The sequence below is a fragment of the Semicossyphus pulcher genome, unplaced genomic scaffold (genome assembly GCF_022749685.1).
Source record: "Semicossyphus pulcher isolate SPU_LCO1_2020_fin unplaced genomic scaffold, fSemPul1.0.p SCAF_17, whole genome shotgun sequence".
Classification (NCBI taxonomy): Eukaryota; Metazoa; Chordata; class Actinopteri; order Labriformes; family Labridae; genus Semicossyphus; species Semicossyphus pulcher.
The window spans coordinates 22,423,224-22,444,872 of record NW_027211681.1 but is presented as its reverse complement, the minus strand read 5'-3'; the positions used below and the strand labels follow the sequence as shown (position 1 = coordinate 22,444,872).

The following is a 21,649-nucleotide window of genomic DNA, read 5'->3' as shown; positions in this document are numbered from 1 at the left end:
TTATACAAAAGAAATTTATAAACTATATACACTAAGTATTGGACTTAGCCTATATATGTAGATGTACACAAATGCACAATCTGCTGAATTTATAGGCAACTTACCAACACATATTTCAGATACAAAGTCATAAACAGGAAGAAGAAAATTTCAGACAACTAAAGTATTCAATAAGAATAAGAAGTTAACTTGAGTTGACATAAAGATGCCATAAAATCTGCAGGATGTGTGAGAGAAAGACCAAACTTTACACATCTAAAGGCATGAAAGGAAGCACCGAATAAGTACAAAGTGTGTCAAAATATGAACACAGCTTCCTTTTAAACCTTAAAAGAGCGAGGAAAATAACATAAAAGCGTGTGGAACAACAATACTAACAGGCTGAGTGTATGTTAATGTGAAGTTTTATACTATTTGGACACAGATTAAACAGATATAAGCTTTGAATGGTTGAATTGCATTATGTCAGAGCAGATTCAAGCCTCACGTAAATGTTTAAAGTCTGTGTGAAGAATATGTGAGGGCCCACTGTGTTATGTAGATGAACCACCTCAAAGGTATATTTACTGTCTGTACTGAAAACCCCAGTCTGCCATATAATAAATGTACCTTATTGAGTCGACTTTAAGGCACATTTTCACCCTGAAGATAAACACGTTCCAAAGTTAGGCGCAGACATGATTGATTCAGACACACGGCGGAGCGGTGATGGAACATTTTATCATGGTTTAAGGAAGGAGTCAACAAACACTTTCACACATAACAACAGGAACAGATGTCGCCTTTAGAGAAGAAAAGATTACACAGTTTTGTATTTTCACACCAAAAGATATAAAAGAAACAACAACTTGGAGCTAAAAGTCAATTTCCCTGCTTTTTTTTCTTCTTTTATTGTATTATTTCTCTCTTTTTCCTCCTTGCTGCTGTAAATGGATATTTTAACAGCAGCCGAGAGGAAAAAATGTTCTGGTGTTTGCATGTGCACGTGTGTTTGACCCTCTGTGGTTTTGTTACAGCAGATATGTACATACATAACAGCTATTTTAAAGCGTCCCCACACAGCCTGTTTCAGCCTTTTTGGTTTAAAATATTAGTAAACTTTTATTTCATACATGCTGTGGTTGAAATTAAATTCAAATCTCTGACTTGAAACTTAAAAAATAATAAAAAAAACATGTTATTAAATACAATACAATTTGTTGTACTTGTTACAATGCCCTTGGTGAAAAATAGAAAGAGTTATGGTGGATTGGAGAAAAACTGCAGGCCTGATTTTGATGAAACTTGGCAGAAAGACGAAGCATGGTCCAAAAAAGAACACATTTAATTTTGGACAAGATCCCACTCAGCAATTACAGTATATTGGCGTCATTGTGACACCAGTGTCTAAAACTAGTAATGAAAGTCTTCTTTATTAATGCTTTTGTTGTTGTAATAACTGATAACAAGCAACCATTATGATGATGTTGATTCAGTCTAAACACTTCATATGTGTCTATATGTACATTATGATAATGTGTTAATTAAGCTTTTTCTTAGAAGTATACAATTAATGCATAGCTGAGATTATGATAATGCAGCTAAGCACCACCATAGGGGCCATGCTTGCAGATCTGCATATAATAAAATAGACGACGAACAGCCTTGTTGGGTCTACTGTCTCCTCATTCTGATTATGAAGAGTTTGATTTGTTTGTAGTGTCTGACAGTTAACATTAATCTGATATGGGGTTTTATTTCTGTTTTTATTTCTGTTTATTATTATTATGTAATAGTTGCTTTCTTACCCTTCTTGCAGTCATCTAAAAAAGTAATCTGAAGCTTACGTGTCTTTCCTTCTATGTCTGGGTTTAACCTTTAGGGTATTTATCAGCTCAGCAGACCGAAGAAGCTGAGCTGGGAGCTGCAGCGACATGGAAAGTCTCCTGCTGCCTCCTAGTGTCCGTACAGAGGAAATGCACCGTCGCTGCAGAAGTCCAGCTGTTAAAAAGTAAAATCCAGCTTGGGCTAAATAGGATGAAAACATTTCCATAAAACGACTAAAACAAGAGCTACTACCTGGTAATTACATTAAGCTGGTGGTTCAGCATTAATTACATTCATTGTAAAATGTGTACTTCTAGGAGTAAGTATCACTGTATATAAAGCAACATGATCAACTATTTTGTTGGCATATTTTTATTAAACATAAGGCATTATATTAAAGAAAATTAGTTAAAATCCAGAGCAGTTTCTTCATTAATAATACGACTTTATACACACACAAAAAATCAGATGAGATATACGGGAATTAACATATATACATTTTTGTGTTATCCCTGCCACACAGAGATTTAAGGTTTGCTTCAGTGCCTCTCCAACAACTTAATCGCGACGCACACAAACAAAACTGTTAATTCAGCTAAGAAACATTTAAAACATGTACAAATTCAGATCCAATATGGACCAGTTCGGTTCTTTCCAAGACTCACAAACATTCAGTCCACTCATGCTTTCAGTAAAGTCCCATCACATGATGTAGTTTTTCTCTCGTCTGTAGACAACTGATGTTCGGTTTGAAAGTAAAACAGAAAAAGCAAATAAAACATGACATGTGAGCGCATCAAATACAGAAAAAAATCATGAATGTATTATACTGTTTGTTTAAAAAATATGAATTTGTATACGATGAAGAGAAGGAAGGTCACTGAGTGACCTAAATATACTGAAAGTCAAGAGGGAACTAGTGTAAACCATGAAGCCATGTCTACTTTTCACTCCTTTTTGAGGCCCAAGATTAAAAGAAATTCTTATAAAACTGCATAATTTTGTGTCAATTAAATATACTCTCTGCCCTTGTCTTTCCTGTGAACCCTCTGAGGAATATTTAACCCCAAATTGGAAACCTCTGGTGCAGAAGACGTTTTCATATAAAGAAAAGACATTGTCACCTTATAAACTTGTTCTTGTCTGAGGAAGATTAGTCCGTCTATTTGACAGAAAAGTACACAGAGAGATGCCTTTAGGTTAAAAGAGAAACGCAGTTCAACATGTAATCTACAACATAAGGGTCAGACAGAGACACTGAAGTTAGTCAGAGGCATTAGAGCCTTGTAGCGTGGACTAAAACATGACCAGAGAGCACGAAACAGCTGTCCGACCTCTGTGCTTTAACTCCTATTAGCATCTGGAGTGTGTATGTGGAGAGAGAGAGAGAGAGAAAGCGTGTGTGTGAGTGTGTGTGTTTGACAGCGTTAAGTAGACAGATTAAGACTAGGAGGGTATTAAAACTAACAACTGGAGCACTGAACCCAATCACATCACGGCTGGTGAGTCATTAACCCCTCAGCATCATCTTTCTGTGTGTGTGTGTGTGTGTGTGTGTGTGTGTGTGTGTGTGTGTGTGTGTGTGTGTGTGTGTGTGTGTGTGTGTGTGTGTGTGTAGCACTGGCAGGCAGGAGGAATGTCAGATCTTGATTGATGTAGTCGACAGAGGGAAGGGCATTCTTCTACAAGAGCTTAAAATGACACAGACACGCACACACACACACACACACGGACAGTCATGTTATCCCGTGAATCACAGGCTGAGGACGCTGACATTAAGACTACAACAAGAGCAGCGGGAAAACATCAAAGCAAAGAGGCAGCGCTGTGTTTTGAAGAGCATCATCCCTCCTTCTTGTTCCCCCAGCCGAACAGTTTGGACATCGGAGACTTCTTCTTTGGTTTGTCTTTCTTGAAGCCTGAGAGAGAGAGAGAAGCAGGAGGTAAACAAGACAGGTGAGATCGGCAATAGTCATTTTGTGACATTTCAATCAATAAAAACAATAAAAATAAAAAGTGTTTACATTTCCTAATGAGCGAAAATGGTACGATCATGTTTTAAAAGTGGTCTTTGCAGCTCAAACAGCACTAAAAGCTTTGTATTGTCTGTGTTGATGATGCTGTACATAAGCAGGTGTGGGTGCAGGTGCACTTATCTAACTGCACTTTGTTCAAAATGAGATCATAATAAGCCCTGCAGAGGTTTCATGGTTATCCATGTCTAACTGATGCAACTTGGATGTTTCAGTCACTGAGATGACTCCTCAGATGTTGCAACCTTTTTAGCAACTAGCTACTTAAAAATGAGCCATAATCTGAAAGCTAGGAATAATGCCATTCTAGCATTATTAGCAAAGCATTGGTGTTATTTATTCATCTTCCATTAACGTGTGAAAGCGAGCAGCGTTTCAATCAGGGGTCCGGGAAAATATCCTGCCCCAAGAGTTGTAATGTCGCAGAAACCTTCTTTCCTTCCAGCTAGCATAGTTAGTGCTAGCATGTACGCTCCACTTTTATCTATTTTTGTTGTATATATAAGCTTAAATGAAAATCATTGGGTTTAAAGCTACATAACTCAATATTGATATATCATAATGGATCTAATCCTGTCACTCATACTGACAAACTTACAGAGAATGATCATGAAACTCTACAGTTCCCCTCAGCTCTCCAGAAAGTTTTAGGATCTTTCAGCTGGTTGTTTTGGCTCTACAGCCCCATCTATATTATTTTAATTCACTGTCAGCACTCTTAAAAACTTCCTGTTCTCAGCAGCACCAGACGATTGTTAAATCCACTTCTGATATATTCCACTCCATGCTTCCCGCCCAGCACCAAACAGCAGATAGATAAATTAAGCATCAAAATACTGGAGCAGGAAGCAGCTGAAGATTCAGATATACTCCTCAGAAGTTGATGGAAACAATCCATGTGTTACAGTTTGTGAATATTGGACTTTCACTTGTGAGACGGCTGCAAACACAACTTTAAATTACATGCTAAAGTTGCCTCCTGTCTCCTAGATGACTGGCAAAACAGGTATGCAGGTAGTGTGCTAACATGCTAACCATATTGACCTTTTCAGTCCATAAAAACTGATAAATGCAGCTTTAAATATGGTTGAAAACCTCACTCAAGGAGAGCTAGACAGTAAAGTTAAGTCCGCAATAACATGGCAACATTTACTAATATAAAAAGCTACAATATTGTTTTCTCTTACATTTGTTATTATTAATATCAGCACACATCTGTATGTATTATTGCTACGGCCATCCCTCCTAAGCAATAAAAAAAGTTTTGTCCAAAAGTTGAGTTTCGTTTCTAGTCAGTTTTACTCATAAGTGAGGTGGGAGTTCACAAATTAGAAGCACTGTTACCATGTTAAATGAACTTGGTGGACTGGTTTAGTCAGTTAATGTGCTGATTGCAGGAGCTTTGATTGAGGTGTTCTGTTATCAGATTATAACAAACACCGGCCAGCCAATAAAAAAAAGAGGTATGTCTTGTAAGAGTTGTATAAAGTAGCATCTATGTGATGTGATTAACTGTGAGTGTAAACTAACACACGGCTGAACTCAGAGTTGTAATGAACTGTGAAACTTTGGCATTAACTTTATGAATACATTAAATTGAAATGGCTAGTCTTTAGCCCTCGGCCTGCGTTCCCTCGCTGTAGCATAACGACCTTTCACTAAGTTCAATAAATCTCCTCAATTTCAGGCCTGCTTTCCCGGTCATGAATTGCAAATGAAGCTGGCTTTAACTCTACTCTATCAGAGGGTCAAATTAACCAGCTGCATTATCCATTTGACTAATAGGAAAACCACTGACAAAAAAGAGGGGGGGCATTTTGTTTGATGCTTTTTCCATTAGCAGTCATTAGATCAAATGAAATAAAAACATCGCCCGGTAGCACCCTTAAAAAAGCAGCACACTCACACTTCCATAAACCACAATGAGAATTCTATCTACTTCAATTAGAGGCGTCCATGATGGAAATCCTCAATTGGCTCATTTATAAGCCGACTAAGTTGCAGTGACACCGAGGTTGTGATAACTAATGAACAGAGCGGAGGGGGGTCAGGCGGCCTGTGGAGGTGGTGGAGACACTCACTGAAATTCCTCATCATCTTGTCGAGCTCCTCGTCCTCCTCTTCCTCCCTGAGAAAATGAACCAAGAATGGAGAAAACACAAATTAACAGCGGTTCATACCTGTATGAACACATTGTATGATTCATGAGGCAGGACATGTCCCCCTAGCTATGGTTAGCGCTCATTGTCCTAAAACTAGGCATGTAAACCCCCAAAATGCCTTAACTCACACACAATATGCACATGTTACTTCTTCTTATAATGTGTTTAAAATGTGTAATATTATGTAGACCACAAGTCTAAGTTAGGCTCACCTGATTCGGTCCTCATCCAGCCCGTCTACGATTGCATTCCTGTCATTGACGATCTCCATCAGTTTGGCCATCAGCTCCGCTTCTCTCTTACGGTCCACGTGTGTTTTCAGATCTTCTGCTCAAACACAAACACATTTTAGTCTCAGATGTTTCAACTGTTTCATGTTGTGTTGATTGTGTAACACTCAAACTCCTGACCTGGTTTCTCCATCAGTCTCCTGAGCTCCTGCTCAACACTGGGCTGCTGTTCCTCCAGGTCCTGGGTCCTTCCACTACATATAACAACAACATAGAAACATAATTTTTAAGTTTATTGTATAACTATTGGCCAGAATTCTTTATCTTAAGGCTGGTTGTTTGACAAATTTTGTTTTCCCTTAACTCCTTGGCCCAACACAGATCTATTCACATGGGCTATACCCCGAATGTATAGTGAGCAGGTTGTTATCGCGGAATAGAACCCCGACAGGATGAGCAGGACCCCGGTGAGAGGGTCTTTTACATCATATCACCATTATTGCTTTATTTCCTCTGTTTTGTCTCTTTCCTTTTTTTCCCTCTGTAAACACACTGATGTCAAATTTGACTTCTTTCAGCCGACTCATATGATTACAGTTTGTCCTCTGGATTGTGTGATTAGAACCGCATCCCTAGCAACAGTCTGTTCTTCATAACAACGGTCTGTTATCGAGAAATAGCAGACCTCAAAATGCTGGTTGATACCAGCGTTCAGCGTCAGAATTAAGTATTTAACACAGCCGTTTAATAATATACAACAGTTAGTTCTGACCAAGTAATCTGAGCGGACAAGGGGCATTCCATGAGTCCTAGAGAGAGAACAACATCAATGGGACTTTTCACTCTGTGTATCAGTCCACCTCAGCCAGGTGTTCTGAGTACTGTTTATTAACATTACAGCAGACCGTGTATGTTTACAATGATCAAGCTGGTACCTCTGAATCACACAGCAGACTCGTATGTCACTGGTTGATGACAAAATAAAACAAACAGATAAATGTACATCATACAAAGTAGATATTCCGTCGTAACTTGTAGACACAGAGTGCAGGAGAATGTTTGTGTTGCTTGGCAACAGTCCAGTTTCAGTTAAGTTGTGGAACTTGTTGAGTTGGTGGAGTGAAAAAAATATTATCTGTTGTTGATTATTACTGTTTAATACTATTTGCCGCTTGTGTTACTGTTGTATAAAAGCAACATCACACTCGAGGTTGGGATGTACTGAATATTAGCACTGCTGTTTATCTTCGACCAATCACAGCCATCACAACCTAGCGTGTCATAGGCTATTGCTTAACTGTCAAAACAGATTTTAGCTGAAAGCAACAACATTAAATATTTTAGGGATGCAGAGTTGTTATTCCAAACTATAATATCCAAGGACAACAACAAACTTTGATGCTAGTGTTTTTCCACCATTGTAATGGTGGTGGTTGGTTAAAAATGCCTCAGAATTGTTTTAAAAAGATGCAAGACATTTAACCAAATCGATGTGCTCAAACACTGGGATATGAGGTGGCTGATCATTCTCTCTGGATTTGTCACCACGATTGACCCCTTTAACATCACAAATGGTCATTTGATCCAGTTAAAATAAAAGTATTAATTACAGGAGTTTTAATGTGCAGAAATTGCTCCTTGGTAGCAGTAAAGGTTTGACACCGACATATCAAAGGAATAATTGCAGTGCATGTGTGCTGTTAAGCAGCATCCTGCTTCACACTCTCAGTCCACTGCAGCCAGCAGGGGTTTGAGCTGTCTTCTTTCCAGGACGTCCTGCTGTGGCACGGAGGAGGGAGGACACTGGGAATTCAAACTGTCAACCTTCTGGCCACAAGTCTGTTTCACTAATCGTTAAATAGTGGCATGGCCCTTTTCTGACTGTGTTTCTGTGCATGTGTGTGTGTCTGTGTGTGTACTCACATGTAGACCAGTTCAGACTCCCGACGCATGGCCACCTGCTTGTTCCTGATCAAGTTGAACCACTCGACCATGAGTTCATCCATGAGAGAGTCATCTTCACCCTCTGACACACACAGTTAATCCACACACGGTTAATCCCATGTACTCTACTTCCCGTCAATCTGCCTCTTTTTGTTGAAGAGGAGGCTCATACAGTACGTGTGCGTTTATCTCACCTTCTTCACTGCTGCGAAGCTTCACTTCCAGCTCGACTCCCCTCTTCTCCAACTCGTTCAAGTTATCTTCAATGAACTGCAGCTCCTTTATGATGTCCTCCTTCTGAATATAGTCTGGCTTAGTCTACAGATATCACAAACAAATATAGGGAAAGACAAAACTTAAATGGGCGATGGGAACCAAAACATAGATCAAGATGAATCTAACAAAGTGATCCTTTATTCAATCCTTACATCTTAGTTTGGAGCCTCACGAAGATTATCAGAGAAGTAAAACACACAATTGACTACATTAATAAATAACACTTCCTTTATTATATAGCCTATTAAGTGGAGTGTAAAGGTTTGCCTTCCCTCCCATCTGTTGGTTAAAACATTTTTCTGTTACCCCTGAATAGTAGGCTAAATTAAATAAATTAAATCTAACACATTTACCACTCTCTCTTTCTCAAGCTAGCTTAAATAATGTGCACATTAGTTTTTGTCTTTGGCACATTAATCACTTCTAAGAGGAGTTAGCTAGCATTCTTTCTTAGCATTAGCTTGACAGCTAAAATGCTTTTACTACTGTTCATAAACTGAAGTTACAGCAGTGTGCAGTACAGTATATATTACATTAACATTCAAAGGCTTCAAGGTTATCTTCTTGACAAACAAGCTAAAGCTAATGTTACTTTTAAGGTGGACTGAGTTTACAATCTTTGAATCTTCACAAATAAGTTGACTTAATAAATAAAACGTTCATTTTACATCACTAAATATATTTTACTGGCTAATTAAGCTTCTTAATTTGTATTATTTGGGGTTTAGAAGACATTTTATCAGCTCCAATCAGTGTTAGCTAGCTAACCTGTTAGCATTAGCTTGACAGCTAGAATGTTACAAGAGAGTAAACAGTGAAGCTTCAGCAGTTTGTAGCACCGTATAGAGAGGATTAATACTCACAGCTCAAGGTGTCATTAATATGACTGAACATATTTATACATACTATTTTGACTGAACAAAAAAATAAAATAAAAATACAAATGTTATATCGGTAATATAAGTTAAAGATAATTTTCCACAAAAGGTTCATCACCTTGACAATCTTTGACTCCGACTGATCTCTCTGACCATTCAGGAAGCCTGGAAAACATAGAGATAAATATTGGATATATTAGATAAATACATAACACAAATATGAATTAAGAGCAAAGACAGAACAGGAAGAAAACACTAAGAGTTAGTTCTCAATCATATTTATGAAATCTTTAGAAAGAATATATATAGTACAAACGTTTTCATACCCATGTTGAATAGAATAAGATTTGGGCACAAGATTGCAGTGTGCAGGTAGTTTTTGTCCAAATGATTTAATTAGAACAAAATTACAACAGGTGATCATGTTACCCTTTGGTGCAGGTGGAGTGACAGAGATGCTCGGGGTGGGGACATTAGGAGAGGGTGAAGGCCTGACTGAAGGCTCTGAAGTCTTTCCAGCTCCATTGGCCCACGGTTTCGGGGAGGACTGTGAAGGATCAGCCGCTCTGTGGACGGATGGAGGAAGAGAAAGAGAAACAGAGAGATGTAATTTAATTAATGTCATTTTTTTCAGCTCATACAGGTCGTCCCTTTCCTGTCTTGCTGCAGTCCTTAGGTTTGATTCATGAGAGTGGGAGGAAAGGTCATCTGGGGGAAGGAGCTGTGAGCACTGAGCATATGTTGCACCGCGGAGGACTCTACTCAGTCTTGACACCATTTGGAGATCACATGCATGTGGCGGAAGGGAAGAGACTGAAAGCTCCGACTACAAATGATGGGCGAGACATTTGGAGGAGCAGCAGGTACAGGCTTCCTGTGGGAGGAGTGGTTGGATAGATGGATGGAAGACTGAATCAAAGGATGGATGGATGGACAGGACATAGAGAGAGAAACGAGCCTAACAGTTAACGCTTGAAGATGTTGATTTGCTGTTAGCACGCCAACGTACAGATAATCCCTGCTGGAAGTAGGAAACAAGGACCTGAGCCAGAAATTAACCAGAAATATGGTGACAAAACAGAACAAGTTAAAGCAAAATAAAAAAGTCTTACTTGATGTCTTTGGAGATGGGTTTCAGCTTTGACCTCCAGTCTGCAGGCGACTGATTTTCTGATGCTGTTAAGATTAAAGCCAAGAAAATTTAGTGCTTTTTTCTTTCAGGTTTAATTCAATTATTGCGCCAATGAGTGGTCTAAAAAAGACTAGAAAAGCGTTCTATAGGTGCAGCCCATTTACAGCCCATTGCTGCATCACTCTATATGTGATTTTTCTACATTTTACCTCTTATAATACCTATAACATTTTAAGCGTTATGGCCTAGCTTAATTAATATTCTCTCAACACATTCTTCCAGCACGTTCTTCCTTCCTTACATTAGAACACAAACTAATCAAGGAGTTTCCCACAGCGTTTGTCGAGGAAAAAATAGACCTCCTTGCTAACATTACCAAATATTTAAACATATATCCACACAAACATGCCGGGCTAAACTACTTAACGAATAGTAATAAAAGTGTTAACCTGATCTGTTTGGTGAAACGCTGCTGCCTCTGTCTGGAGTTCTGGCTCTGAGTCCGCTCCTGTTGGCCGGGGTCGGAGCAGAGTTCGGAGGGTCCGGAGTCTGCAGGTCAGCGAGGATTGACGGATCTGCTCTCAGCCTCACCCTCCCTCTCACTTTCTCTGTCTCCTTGTTTGGGGTCTCCACTTGAGACGGTCTAGTGAGAGGTGAAGTGTTATAAAATGATTCACCAGTAGAGGTCAGGCTAGAGCAAGATCTCATAGTTTAGCTGTGTTTGTGGTAACTTACTTGTCAGTTTTCTTCAGCGCTACAGTAGTCCACGCTGGCTTGCTGTTGTTGTTGTTCTCCTCAGTCAGTTTCTTGGAGATGAAGGCCGCTGCTGACGCTTTCGTCTTACTGCTCTCACTCACATTTCCTGAATTGCCACCTGCACCTGCTGACGCTTTCTCTCCACCTGTGTTCAAGCTCACGTTCGCTTCTTTCTTGCCCGTACCACCAACAGTCACAACCACAGTCACAGCCTGATTAACAGTGGCCTCCTGGACCTTACCGCTTACATTCGGAGCTTTTTTTATGTCAATGGTGGCGGTTGTAGTCTTTTTCTCTTCTTCGTTGGTAGTGTTATCCGACTGGAAGAACTTGAATTTGGACTGCAGTGTTTTTGTTGCTGTGGTTGAGGTACGAGGAGCAGGAGTGGGCCGGGTGTTGATGGAAGTGGTCGTGGTGGAAGTAGATTCAGATGTAGTCCGTGTAGGTGTGGGTTTGGAGATTACTACAGATGTCTGACTCTCTTTAGCAGCAGGAGAGACACTTGAAGAAGTTTTGGAAGAAGAAGACGTAGAAAAAGTGCTGGAAAAGCTGGGAGGGGTGCTGGGTTTCTCCGACAGCCATGACAGTCTGGAGGGTGTGTGAGTGTTTGTTTTAGTGGACTCTGGTTGAGGAGATGATTTGGAAACAGCAGTGTTTGCAGGCAAGTCTTTGAGGGGTGAGCTTGTATTGGTTTTAGTGGAGTCTGGAGGAGTGAATTTAGAAACAGTAGTGTATGCGGATACATTTCTGAGAGGCGCAGTTGTGCTGTTTTTTGTGGACTCGGGTAGAGGAGAGAATTTCGATACCGTTGTGTTTGTGGGTGCATTTCTGAGAGGCGCAGTAGTGCTGTTTTTTGTGGACTCGGGTAGAGGAGAGAATTTCGATACAGCAGTGTTTGTGGGTAAATCTTTGAGAGGTGCAGGTGTGCTGTTTTTAGAGGAGTCTGGAAGAGGACTGAACTTGGAAACAGCAGTGTTTGTGGGTAAATCTCTGAAAGCAGTCAAAGTGTTTATAGGCGACAGTGCCCTAAAAGAACAGAAAGAAAACGACAGTATTAGAGTTACAGAATTCTTCCTGCAAAACTGCAATCCATGTCCAGTTTTGATGGGGGGGTCTGAGCTCAAAAGCTGACCAATCAGAGCTTCTGTTGGAGCTCTTTAGCTTGAATAAACCCCTTTAACAGAACTACAGTTTCATGAATTCTGCCTGATGCACAGGAACTGTGTGTAATACTTTCATTTCCACAGTTGATTTGGGGAATTTCACTATTTTTTTTATATCTAAGTCTGATAAGAGGTCTGGGTGGTTGCACACAGCACAGACAAACACCGACCACCTCCAACCAACACCAGCTGTCGGGTCAGTTCGTGCCGACAGTCTGTGTTTGTCAGATGAAGTTGTTCGAGTTTGAGATGTCCAGTCGGCATCAGACTATCTGTCAGTTCAGCACTCGCGTTAGTTTAGGTTTTATAAAGTAGATACAAAAGTCTGTCCTGTCAGCTAATGTCTGGGCAGCGTGGAGCTGGCAGTTGGTTTCCGGAACGTTCTAAAGACTGCAACCAGCAACTGCGAACTTCAGAATGTTGAGGTGAGTCGGGCATCGTCTGGGCAGTGTGCTGTCACCTTCAGGGAATGCTAATGCCAGGGTTGTATGAAGAGGTATAAACTAGGGATGCAGGATATTAGATTTCCCCAATCGCAGAACTTCCCTCGAGGCTAATGCTGACATTAAATCCCCAAAACTTTATTGGCTGATCAATGAAGTGCCTATATTATCATACTATCTAAGTTTAAAAATCTGGGGGTGCAGAGTTTAAAAGACCTCTTTAGCCCAATACTCAGCTCCTCTTAAGAGTAGCAACTTGACAATAGCCGCTACTAGCATAACAAAAAATCTACAATCAAACTGTGTGTGGGCTAGTTGAATCATGGGTAATGTAGGCACTAGGTTATGACAAGGAAGAGGAGTGAGTCTGCTTCTCGTTGATCAATCTTAACCCTGTTTTCCTTTAAATGTTCTTTTAAAGTCCAAAAACATGAGTGCAATGCTAAACTGGTGGAGAGCACTTTTAAGCATCATTTAAATGCAAATTAAATTAATCCATTCATAAATCATTTTCTGATTCATCAGTTCATTAACTGGCGTTAATTAAAAACTATACAAATCTATAATAGCACACAGAGCACACTTAGACGACATAGAAAATAAGGATCAGCTATGATTAACTGTTATGTATATGGCTCCTTACTTTGCACAGTGCCTGTGGTAGAGCTTCCCTTCCACCAGATGTCGCTGCACCAGATGAACATGTTTGTTACAGGACACACATTTGTTACTCAGGGTGCCCGTCTTATGGGGTTTCTCAACCGGAACGTCCTAGAAGAAAAGAGGAGAGAGGTTTCAGGAAGTGGAGATGACGCCTTCATTCTATGACTAAACTTGCTGTAACAAATCTGAGGTAATGAGGGGTTTTTGTTTGTTTTGTAAAAGCAGTTTGGTGCAGACACAACAACAGCTGTTTTTGAGGTATTGGGTCATTTTTAATCTGTTTAGCTTGATTTCCACATGTCTTGTGAGTGAAATAATACCAAAATCAAGCCTTTATCACACTTTCAGGGCAGCTTAAAGTTAGATTCATAACTCTGGCATTCTTGTGTAAATTATTAAGGCAGTAAATTTTACCTGTTTGGCATGTCTGGTTTGTTTCGGGGAAGGAGCGGGCCTTGTGATGTTGGACGACGGTGGAGGGCTGTTCTCCCTGGCAGGTTTTGAAGAGGGAAACACCTTTGAGCTCACGGCCTGGTTCTTCTTTCCCGCCGGTTCCCCTGTGGGAGCCTCAGCGGGGCGTTTGATACCTCCCAGACCACCAACTGGTAAACGGACGTATGGACACATTAGACAAAGAGAAGTGGACAAAGGCAGACACAGACACAGTGAGACACTGATACTCACTCGGGGAGCGACCATGGAAGTAGTTGTAGTACTGGGAGACGTACGTCAGGATACTGAGGCGGTCAGGAACTCTGAGAGCCACCATGTCTTCTGCATCCAACAGCGCTGGGATTCCTAACTCATCCTCTGCGACCTTGAACGCCTGCAAATAACATCCACTTTAAAAGATGGAAATGGACCAATATATCAAATAATGGGCTGTAAATGTCCAACTTTGGAAGACTTTCTACAGCTTAAAAGACCTTTGCTGCATGATTTTAGTGTTTAAATGCATGTTCTGAGACTTTAAGAGCCCCACAGAAAGTTTTCCCTGTTTTCACACAAGCTTTAGGGTCTTTTGTTGTAAAATAAAAGGATTGGGGTTTCTATTTCAGGGAGGATTTAGGCTGATTGATTTGGTATTATTTTTATTGTCTATTAATTTCTATTTCCTGACATTGGCTTTTAGACTCCCCCTCCTACACATGTAGAATCATGTTTTTCTTTTGTCCACTTCTTTCATCTGCTCTGTTGAAATCCCGAATTCCCACTAAAGATTAAATCTACACCCTATGTGCGAAGTGAGTCAGGAATTCCCAAACCAGGTTCTCAGTCAGTGATTCCATGGAAGCAGAACAACAACAACAAGCAGAGGCAGGCCGACGAGCACAAGAAGCATAACTTAATCAGTTATCAGATGAACGAGAGAGCAATAAAAACACTGTTTACTTTGCTGTGGCCTGATGCACTTTAATCCCTGACCGTTTGCGCTTGTTTGAATAACTAAACTGTTTCCATGTTTCCTGAATAGTGTCATTCAATCACTGCTTATTCAAGCTTTTTTTTTTTCACTTATAAAGGCAAAAGTTTTTGTCCCAGAGTCCAATAATGAAGCTCAAGGGGGAAACTGAAAGTAAAGAATGCAACAAACTAGCCAACGTCGAAGTTTCCAGATTGAAACACTCTGTGTTTGGCAACGACTTCTTCTCTCAGATGTGTTTGAACACAGACAGACAAATTCTCTGTTACCTAACATCAAGTGCAGCAGATGCAACATCAGAACCAGAACACATGTAGGAACACGTCAGGGCTGCATGTGCAGTTACTTCCATTATTGACTAATCAATCAATTATTGCTGGATTGCTTTATTAAATAATTATGTCTATAAAATGTGAGAAATTGTTTCAAATGTCTTAGTAAGAGTTTCTTAATGGTCACATCTTCCAGTTGCTTATTTTGTCAATAGCCATGTTAGCATCTCGCTAACACTGTGTTCTTAGAGCTAAATGCTAACGTTAAGCTTTAAGCATGCTAACATTCTCACAATGATGCGTGGAGCTAAGCGGCTGCTTTTCCGAGTAAACAGTAATCTATGGGTGAACAAACAAAGAAAAGATTGATGACTACAGATACAACTTCAAAAATTAAAAGTAAAAGAAACAAATTCGAACCATGACAAAGGGAGCCAGCCATAGAAGTCTGGTTAACTTGGGAAGTATGCTCCCATAATTACTGATTATCGCCAGTGGGTGGCACTCAAGAGCACAAAACTGACATATTCAAGTTGTATCTTTAAAAGGGAAGAAAAGTACTTAATAATCGTGTGCCTGCTTTTATGACTGACCTCACCCTTGTAACTAGGTATTGGGTGCACTTGGTTGTGTGAAAGTAATCATAGCCTGTATAATCTGTGTTGCTCTCTCGGCCAGGTCACAACTGAAAAGGAGATTTTACTCCCGATGAAGCTTTCACATGGCTGATACCATCAAGAATACAAACAAAGAGCAGTTGTGTTTTGTGGCAGGAACAAGTCAAGTTTGAATCTATCAGTCAGTTAACTACAGGTCATCTACAGGTCTGGGACTGTTGAGCATTTCCCAGTCAAGGCTGTTAAGTGGGGTTTTTTTGACAGAAGTTCTTGGAGTTACATAAGTGTGCAAGATGTTTGGTTGTAATGGAAACAAATCAAGAGTTTCAACCGGAGCAAACGGTGGACGTCACACATGCAGCACTATCAGGATGTCTTGGAAGTGTGCTCCCACAGTTACAGTTTGTCACCAAAGAGAACGAAACTAAGATCTTCGAGATTACCACTTTAAAAGGTAAAATGTGTCGAAATACCATTTTAATTTAAATATCGTGCTGCTGAGATGTTCTTGCCCACACATCACGCACAGACATTAGTATCAAATATCTTCTTTTGGTTCCGATCCCTTCAAAAACCACACCAAAGTCATGTCGCAAATCATATCGTAATTGCAATAGAAGCAAAACATTTTCGCAATTTAGTTATTTCAATCGTTCAGTCCTCGTGTGTTAACATGCTAACATTTGCTAATTGGCACTAAACACAAAGGACAGCTAAAGCTTTTGCAGTCATATGGTGTAAAACCAAAGCATTAGACAATTTGATATTTTCACCTAATGGCGACACTACATAAAAAATGACCATGAATGCCTGCACCTAATTTCAATCCATCCTGTAGCCGTTCCCAAGATCCAAAAGATGCACACGATGTTTGGTAAGCTGCACTGAATGCAACATAACTCTTGTTTGTTTACGCCATCAGCAGGTAGACATTGACAGTTTTAAATGAAATACATTTCCTGAGAGGAAAAAGTCACTTCCTGCCCACATTTATCACTTCTGCATGCGTGACTTTTCTTCTATGGAAAAGAAACTTTGGGGATTTGATTTCCTGCAACACAAAAGCTGCTAATCCCTGATAACTAGCTTGTGGTCTTCTTGGTCCTCTTGCCTGCCTTACTTGTCTTATTGCAACATCTATTAGTGTGTTTCCTTATAGTGTGACAACATTGGCAGGCTGCTTTATTTTGTTACCAGAGATAAACAAAATGGGGACTCACAGCGCTATACTTATACTACAGCTCTAAAGCTACACAGGGAACCTTTAAGTCACTCTGGGAAACATGAATGTCTGTAAAAAGTTTCAAGGCCATCCATCGGGTACCTGTTGAAATGTTGCAGAATCAACCAATGTGGCAGGAGCAATGCTGCCGTATATAAAGCCCTGTTAACTTATACTGTATGGAAACCCTGTGTGTGTATATGAGAAACATACGTTCAGAGGGGGGCAGAATCCAAACACGTCTTACCAGTTTGTTGTTATCGTAGACATTTTCCTTCTTCAGCGAATCAAAGTTGCTGCAAAAGAGGAGAAACATGAGTTAGAAAACACATGTGACCCAGCTTCATAAGTTATTTGTTTACAAGCAGTCTGGACAGAACATGTGTTACTTAGTCACGCACTGCTCCTCACTCCTACATACATCATGACACTGACAGTGTGACCGATCGGTTCATCACAGGGCAAACCGCTGTGGTGTCATGGGTCTCTTGTTATCAGTCAGTGTGTCAGATAGCTGAGACTTACAGAAGCCTGCATTCATCACAGGCATGAATGCGTTTATGTTCAGTAATCTGAAGCCTGTAACCAACGTTTAGAGCTTCAGCCCGTGTAAACATGAAATGTGCCGCCGCGCCGGTCGAGCTGAAAGTAAAAACTGGAATGGAAACGAGTGGAGCAGCTGTGTCTCTTCTGAAAATGAAACTAATGTGTTCTCTGTCATAGCAGCCTCTCTGGAACAAAACCAGGCCTGAGTCTGATCAAAGTTCAACATAGAGATAGTGAGTCAAGCCTTCGGAATATAAGAAAATTAAACAAAGGCCCAACACTGGACAGGTAATACTTTAAAGCTGGTGGAAATTCCCTGGAAGTAATCAGGAAATTCCTGTGAAAGATGCAAAGGAAATAACCTTTCATTTTCAACCTGCACACGTTTGATAAAATCCCCAGATTCAAAAAGATGTCCAACACAGAGAGAAGCTGTGTGACATCCAATGCAACTTTGATTTCTAGCTCCAAGTGCAAACATGTCGATCCAAATTAGTAAGTAACCGAGGCAACAGGGATGGAAAGAGCTGTACGGAAGCCCTAAGCGGACATGCATCCATACATTTTATTCACTCTGTTTTACCGTGAAAATTAGGTATTTCTGGTCGTTTTCTAGAGACCTCGTCTTGTTATCTTGACATAACAACGCTGGTTTTCCTGTCATAAAGAGTGAATTTCTCTCGACTTATTTTATCTCAGAATCACAAAGCTGTTTTTCCCCAATATAACAGATTCATTTATCTCATTATCTCGAGATAACAAAGCTTGTTTTCTCGTGATAACGGGAAATTTTACAGTGATCTAGAAAACAAAACAACTGGCTGGTCACTGTGATGTTACAGACCAGGACATGCCATGCTGCCATGGCCCACACTAATGAGGTAAGCCTGTTTCTATGTTTGTTTTGTGCTTTTGCAACTCAAGAGGTACAAGTTAAGAAGTGAAATTATTTCGTTATCACGGTAAAACCATCTGTTATCTCGAGATAACGATATAAATAAGTCGAGATCCCAAGAAAGCAACTGGAAATTACTCGTTATCTCGGGAAAATGAAGTAAAAGTGAAGTAAAATGTACGGATGCATGTCCGCTCAGGGCTTCCGTAGAGCTAAAACATTAGGATTGATTGATATGTCAAAACGTCCACTAATGTCAAGGCAATTCATCAAGACAAACACTTTCTTAAGACTATAGTTAATTAAATATCCAGACAAAACAAACATTTTGATAACTTTGCTGTTGGATCTGGGAGCTTGTGATTGACAGTTGTCCTTGTTAACGTCACATTTAAAGCCCTAAACACAGAATAACTAACTCAAAAAGCATCATGAGATGTCATCTTATTCTATATTTTATAACAGTGTGAGTTTAAAGTAATAATCTCAAACTTTTTCATTTAAATAAATGTCTGTTAAGACTTTATCACCGAATGAGGTAACACAATGGTGATTGAGCCTATGGCCCACTGATGAAAGCCTTTGCATTTGCAGTATATAGTATTGTAATGGACTGGGTGTCTGTGGCAACATACACAGAAAAAAATCACAAGCAGCGCCCAGTTAGTGACGCGTTTTCCATCACCCAGCAGTGGTTGGTCTGCCAGAGAGGGTAGGCGGAGCTAAGCGGCTGCTTTTCCGCTCTCTGCAAGTGATGCGAGTAAACAGTAATCTACTATGGCTGAACAAACAAAGAAAAGATGGATGACTACAGATACAACTTCAACAATAAGTGAAAATCCAAAGAAAAAGAAACGCTGGACGCTCAGATTAAGTCAGACAAGTCTACAAACGAAAGCGAGGAACAGATTACCGGCAGTGGGTGGCGCTCAAGAGCACAAAACTGAAATATTCTACATTGTATCTTTAAGTCTGTTTAAAGGGGAAAGTAGTACTTAAGAATCGTGAGCCTGCTTTTATGATTGACCTTACCCTTGTAATGTAAAATAACTGGATATTGGGTGCACTTGGTTGTGTGAAAGTAATCATTGCCTGTATAATCTGTGTTGCTCTCTCGGCCAGGTCACAACTGAAAAGGAGATTTTACTCCCGATGAAGCTTTCACATGGCTGATTTACCATCAAGAATACAAACAAAGAGCAGTTGTGTTTTGTGGCAGGAACAAGTCAAGTTTGAATCTGTCTGTCAGTTAACTACAGGTCATCTACAGGTCTGGGACTGTTGAGCATTTCCCAGTCAAGGCTGTTAAGTGTTTTTTTTTTGACATTGCTCAAGACAAGTTCTTTCAGTTACATAAGTGCGCAAGATGTTTGGCTGTAATGGAAACAAATAATGATTGCTCCATTCAGGCCTGATTGCTTGTTTGGTATCCTGGAATCTAAGAGTGACGAAGCAAATCTGACCACATAAATTCATAACGACAGTATTTCAAAGCTATAAATTCTGTGGATTCCAATGATGAATCTGAAGCAATTACATTTCACAATAAATCATTTTTTTCTAACCATTGTTTGCTTCCACAGACATCAGTATAACGGTGCTGTTCTCTTTGTTTTATTTTTTTATCATACCAGGTCAAAACTTGGGACCTGAATGCTGTTGGTTTGAGGTAGAGTTGCAATTTAGCAATATTTTCTTTATCAATAAAACTGCTTCCTATTTTTTTTGTATAAAAGGATCAGTTGTTTGTCTTTAAAATGTTGTGTAAATGCTCATTACACATTCCCAGAGCTCAAAGTGGCACCTTCAGATTGTTCTTTAGTCAAACCAATAGTTCAAAATCAAAGTCCTTACAATTAAGAAGCTGGAAACAGCAAATTATTGACTATTTTATTTTACTTTATTTATAATAGTTTTGAGTCTTAACTCAAGTCTTCAGGAGATTAAAGTGACAAAACATCTGCACTCAGTATTAATAGGCCTACTGAGTGACAGGATTGACAGGGAGGAGTAAAATGTCCAATCACATGAGTTAGGTAAGATGTACAGGAAAGTTAAATCCAGCCACAAATATATGCATCACTATAATGTGGTTATTGGACCTGCTGGGGCCAGTCTGGTTGCATATAGGACCCCTTGAGAGTCCATATTTGAGCTCCTGTTCCTGTTTTTCCTCCAGCCCCATGAAGCTGAAGTTTATTCCCCTTCATTAGAGAAGAGAACAACTGAAACTGAGCTACAGAAACCTACCATAAAGCTGGAAAATAAAATCTATATTCTCCTTCTTCCTTTAACTGTTTCTGTAAGGGTGTAGTTAGCACATGCGGGTTATGGTGTGTTTACTAAAACTCGGACGCCACAGAACTTCCCTCAACTTCTGCCTGTTGTTCAGTCTTCTGGTTTCAGTACTCACATGAGGTCGGGTCTGTGTTTGTGGATGAGGGCGCAGAAAGCCAGGCCGTCCCTGAACGACGTGGTCATGTTGGTGATGGCCACATCCCGGTACCCGTCACACTGGACCCGGCACCACTGCTGCAGCGCCTTTATGGCCGCCATCCCGGAGCTCGGAGCCGGACTGATCCGTGTGTGAGGCTGCAGGAGGCTCCGGTAGCTCCCCCTCCCTCCAACAACACTCTGGTGAAAGTTTCCACAGCAGCCTGGACACGGTGGATCCAGGAAATGACAGACTGCAGGACCGAGTGTGCGCGTGGGAATCACCGTTTCTCAGCTGAGAAAGTGGAAGGAGAGTTGGTGTGACACCTGTGAAAGGTCGATAGTGACGCGTCATGGGTGGAGTTCAGACCGCCTTTGTGTTTCTTTAACCCTTTCTGTGTGTTTTGTGTGTGTGTGTGTGTGTGTGTGTGTGTGTGTGTGTGTGTTCTTCTGAAAAGTTTTAAACAAAAGCAATAAAGTTATCTGCAAATTGTACGTTATGTTAGCCTAAGTTACGGTGAATATGATATGATACAAAACAATATACAATACAAAAAATACGATATGGTATGGTGCTAAATGATACATTGCCTCACACTATGATACGATTCTGTACGATATGATATGATACGATACAATAGAATGCAATACGATACGATACAATACACTTTATTGGCCCTATAAGAAAAATTCTTTTGAACCTGAATGCTGTACACATTTAACTTTAGCTAAACAGATGAGCTTTAGCTTTAGTC

General features: G+C 40.2%; 1 protein-coding gene across 1 annotated transcript; it reads right to left on the bottom strand.

Annotated features, from left to right (window-relative positions):
* Nucleotides 1-2,172: 2,172 nt before the first annotated feature.
* On the bottom strand, nt 2,173-21,179 carry micall2b (mical-like 2b). The gene is made up of 16 exons (XM_069666657.1): nt 20,875-21,179; nt 17,268-17,316; nt 14,171-14,312; nt 13,901-14,088; nt 13,467-13,594; nt 11,197-12,243; nt 10,911-11,104; nt 10,442-10,505; nt 9,759-9,895; nt 9,448-9,494; nt 8,370-8,493; nt 8,155-8,257; nt 6,412-6,485; nt 6,214-6,328; nt 5,921-5,967; nt 2,173-3,725 (listed from the first exon to the last, which is right to left on the bottom strand). Exons 1-16 carry the CDS (start codon nt 21,015-21,017, stop codon nt 3,649-3,651), a joined length of 2,679 nt encoding a protein of 892 aa, XP_069522758.1. The 5' UTR covers nt 21,018-21,179; the 3' UTR covers nt 2,173-3,648.
* Nucleotides 21,180-21,649: the final 470 nt, after the last annotated feature.

What these genes read in the sequence shown, in the direction of transcription:
- micall2b (XM_069666657.1), bottom strand. Translation starts at nt 21,017, where the DNA reads ATGGCGGCCATAAAGGCGCTGCAGCAGTGGTGCCGGGTCCAGTGTGAC. An exon ending in GAGTCTGAACTGGTCTACAT is followed by an intron (nt 6,486 to 8,154) that starts GTGAGTACACAC and finishes TGTTATATGTAG; the next exon opens with TGGAAGGACCCAGGACCTGG. An exon ending in CTGGATGAGGACCGAATCAG is followed by an intron (nt 5,968 to 6,213) that starts GTGAGCCTAACT and finishes TCATTTTCTCAG; the next exon opens with GGAGGAAGAGGAGGACGAGG.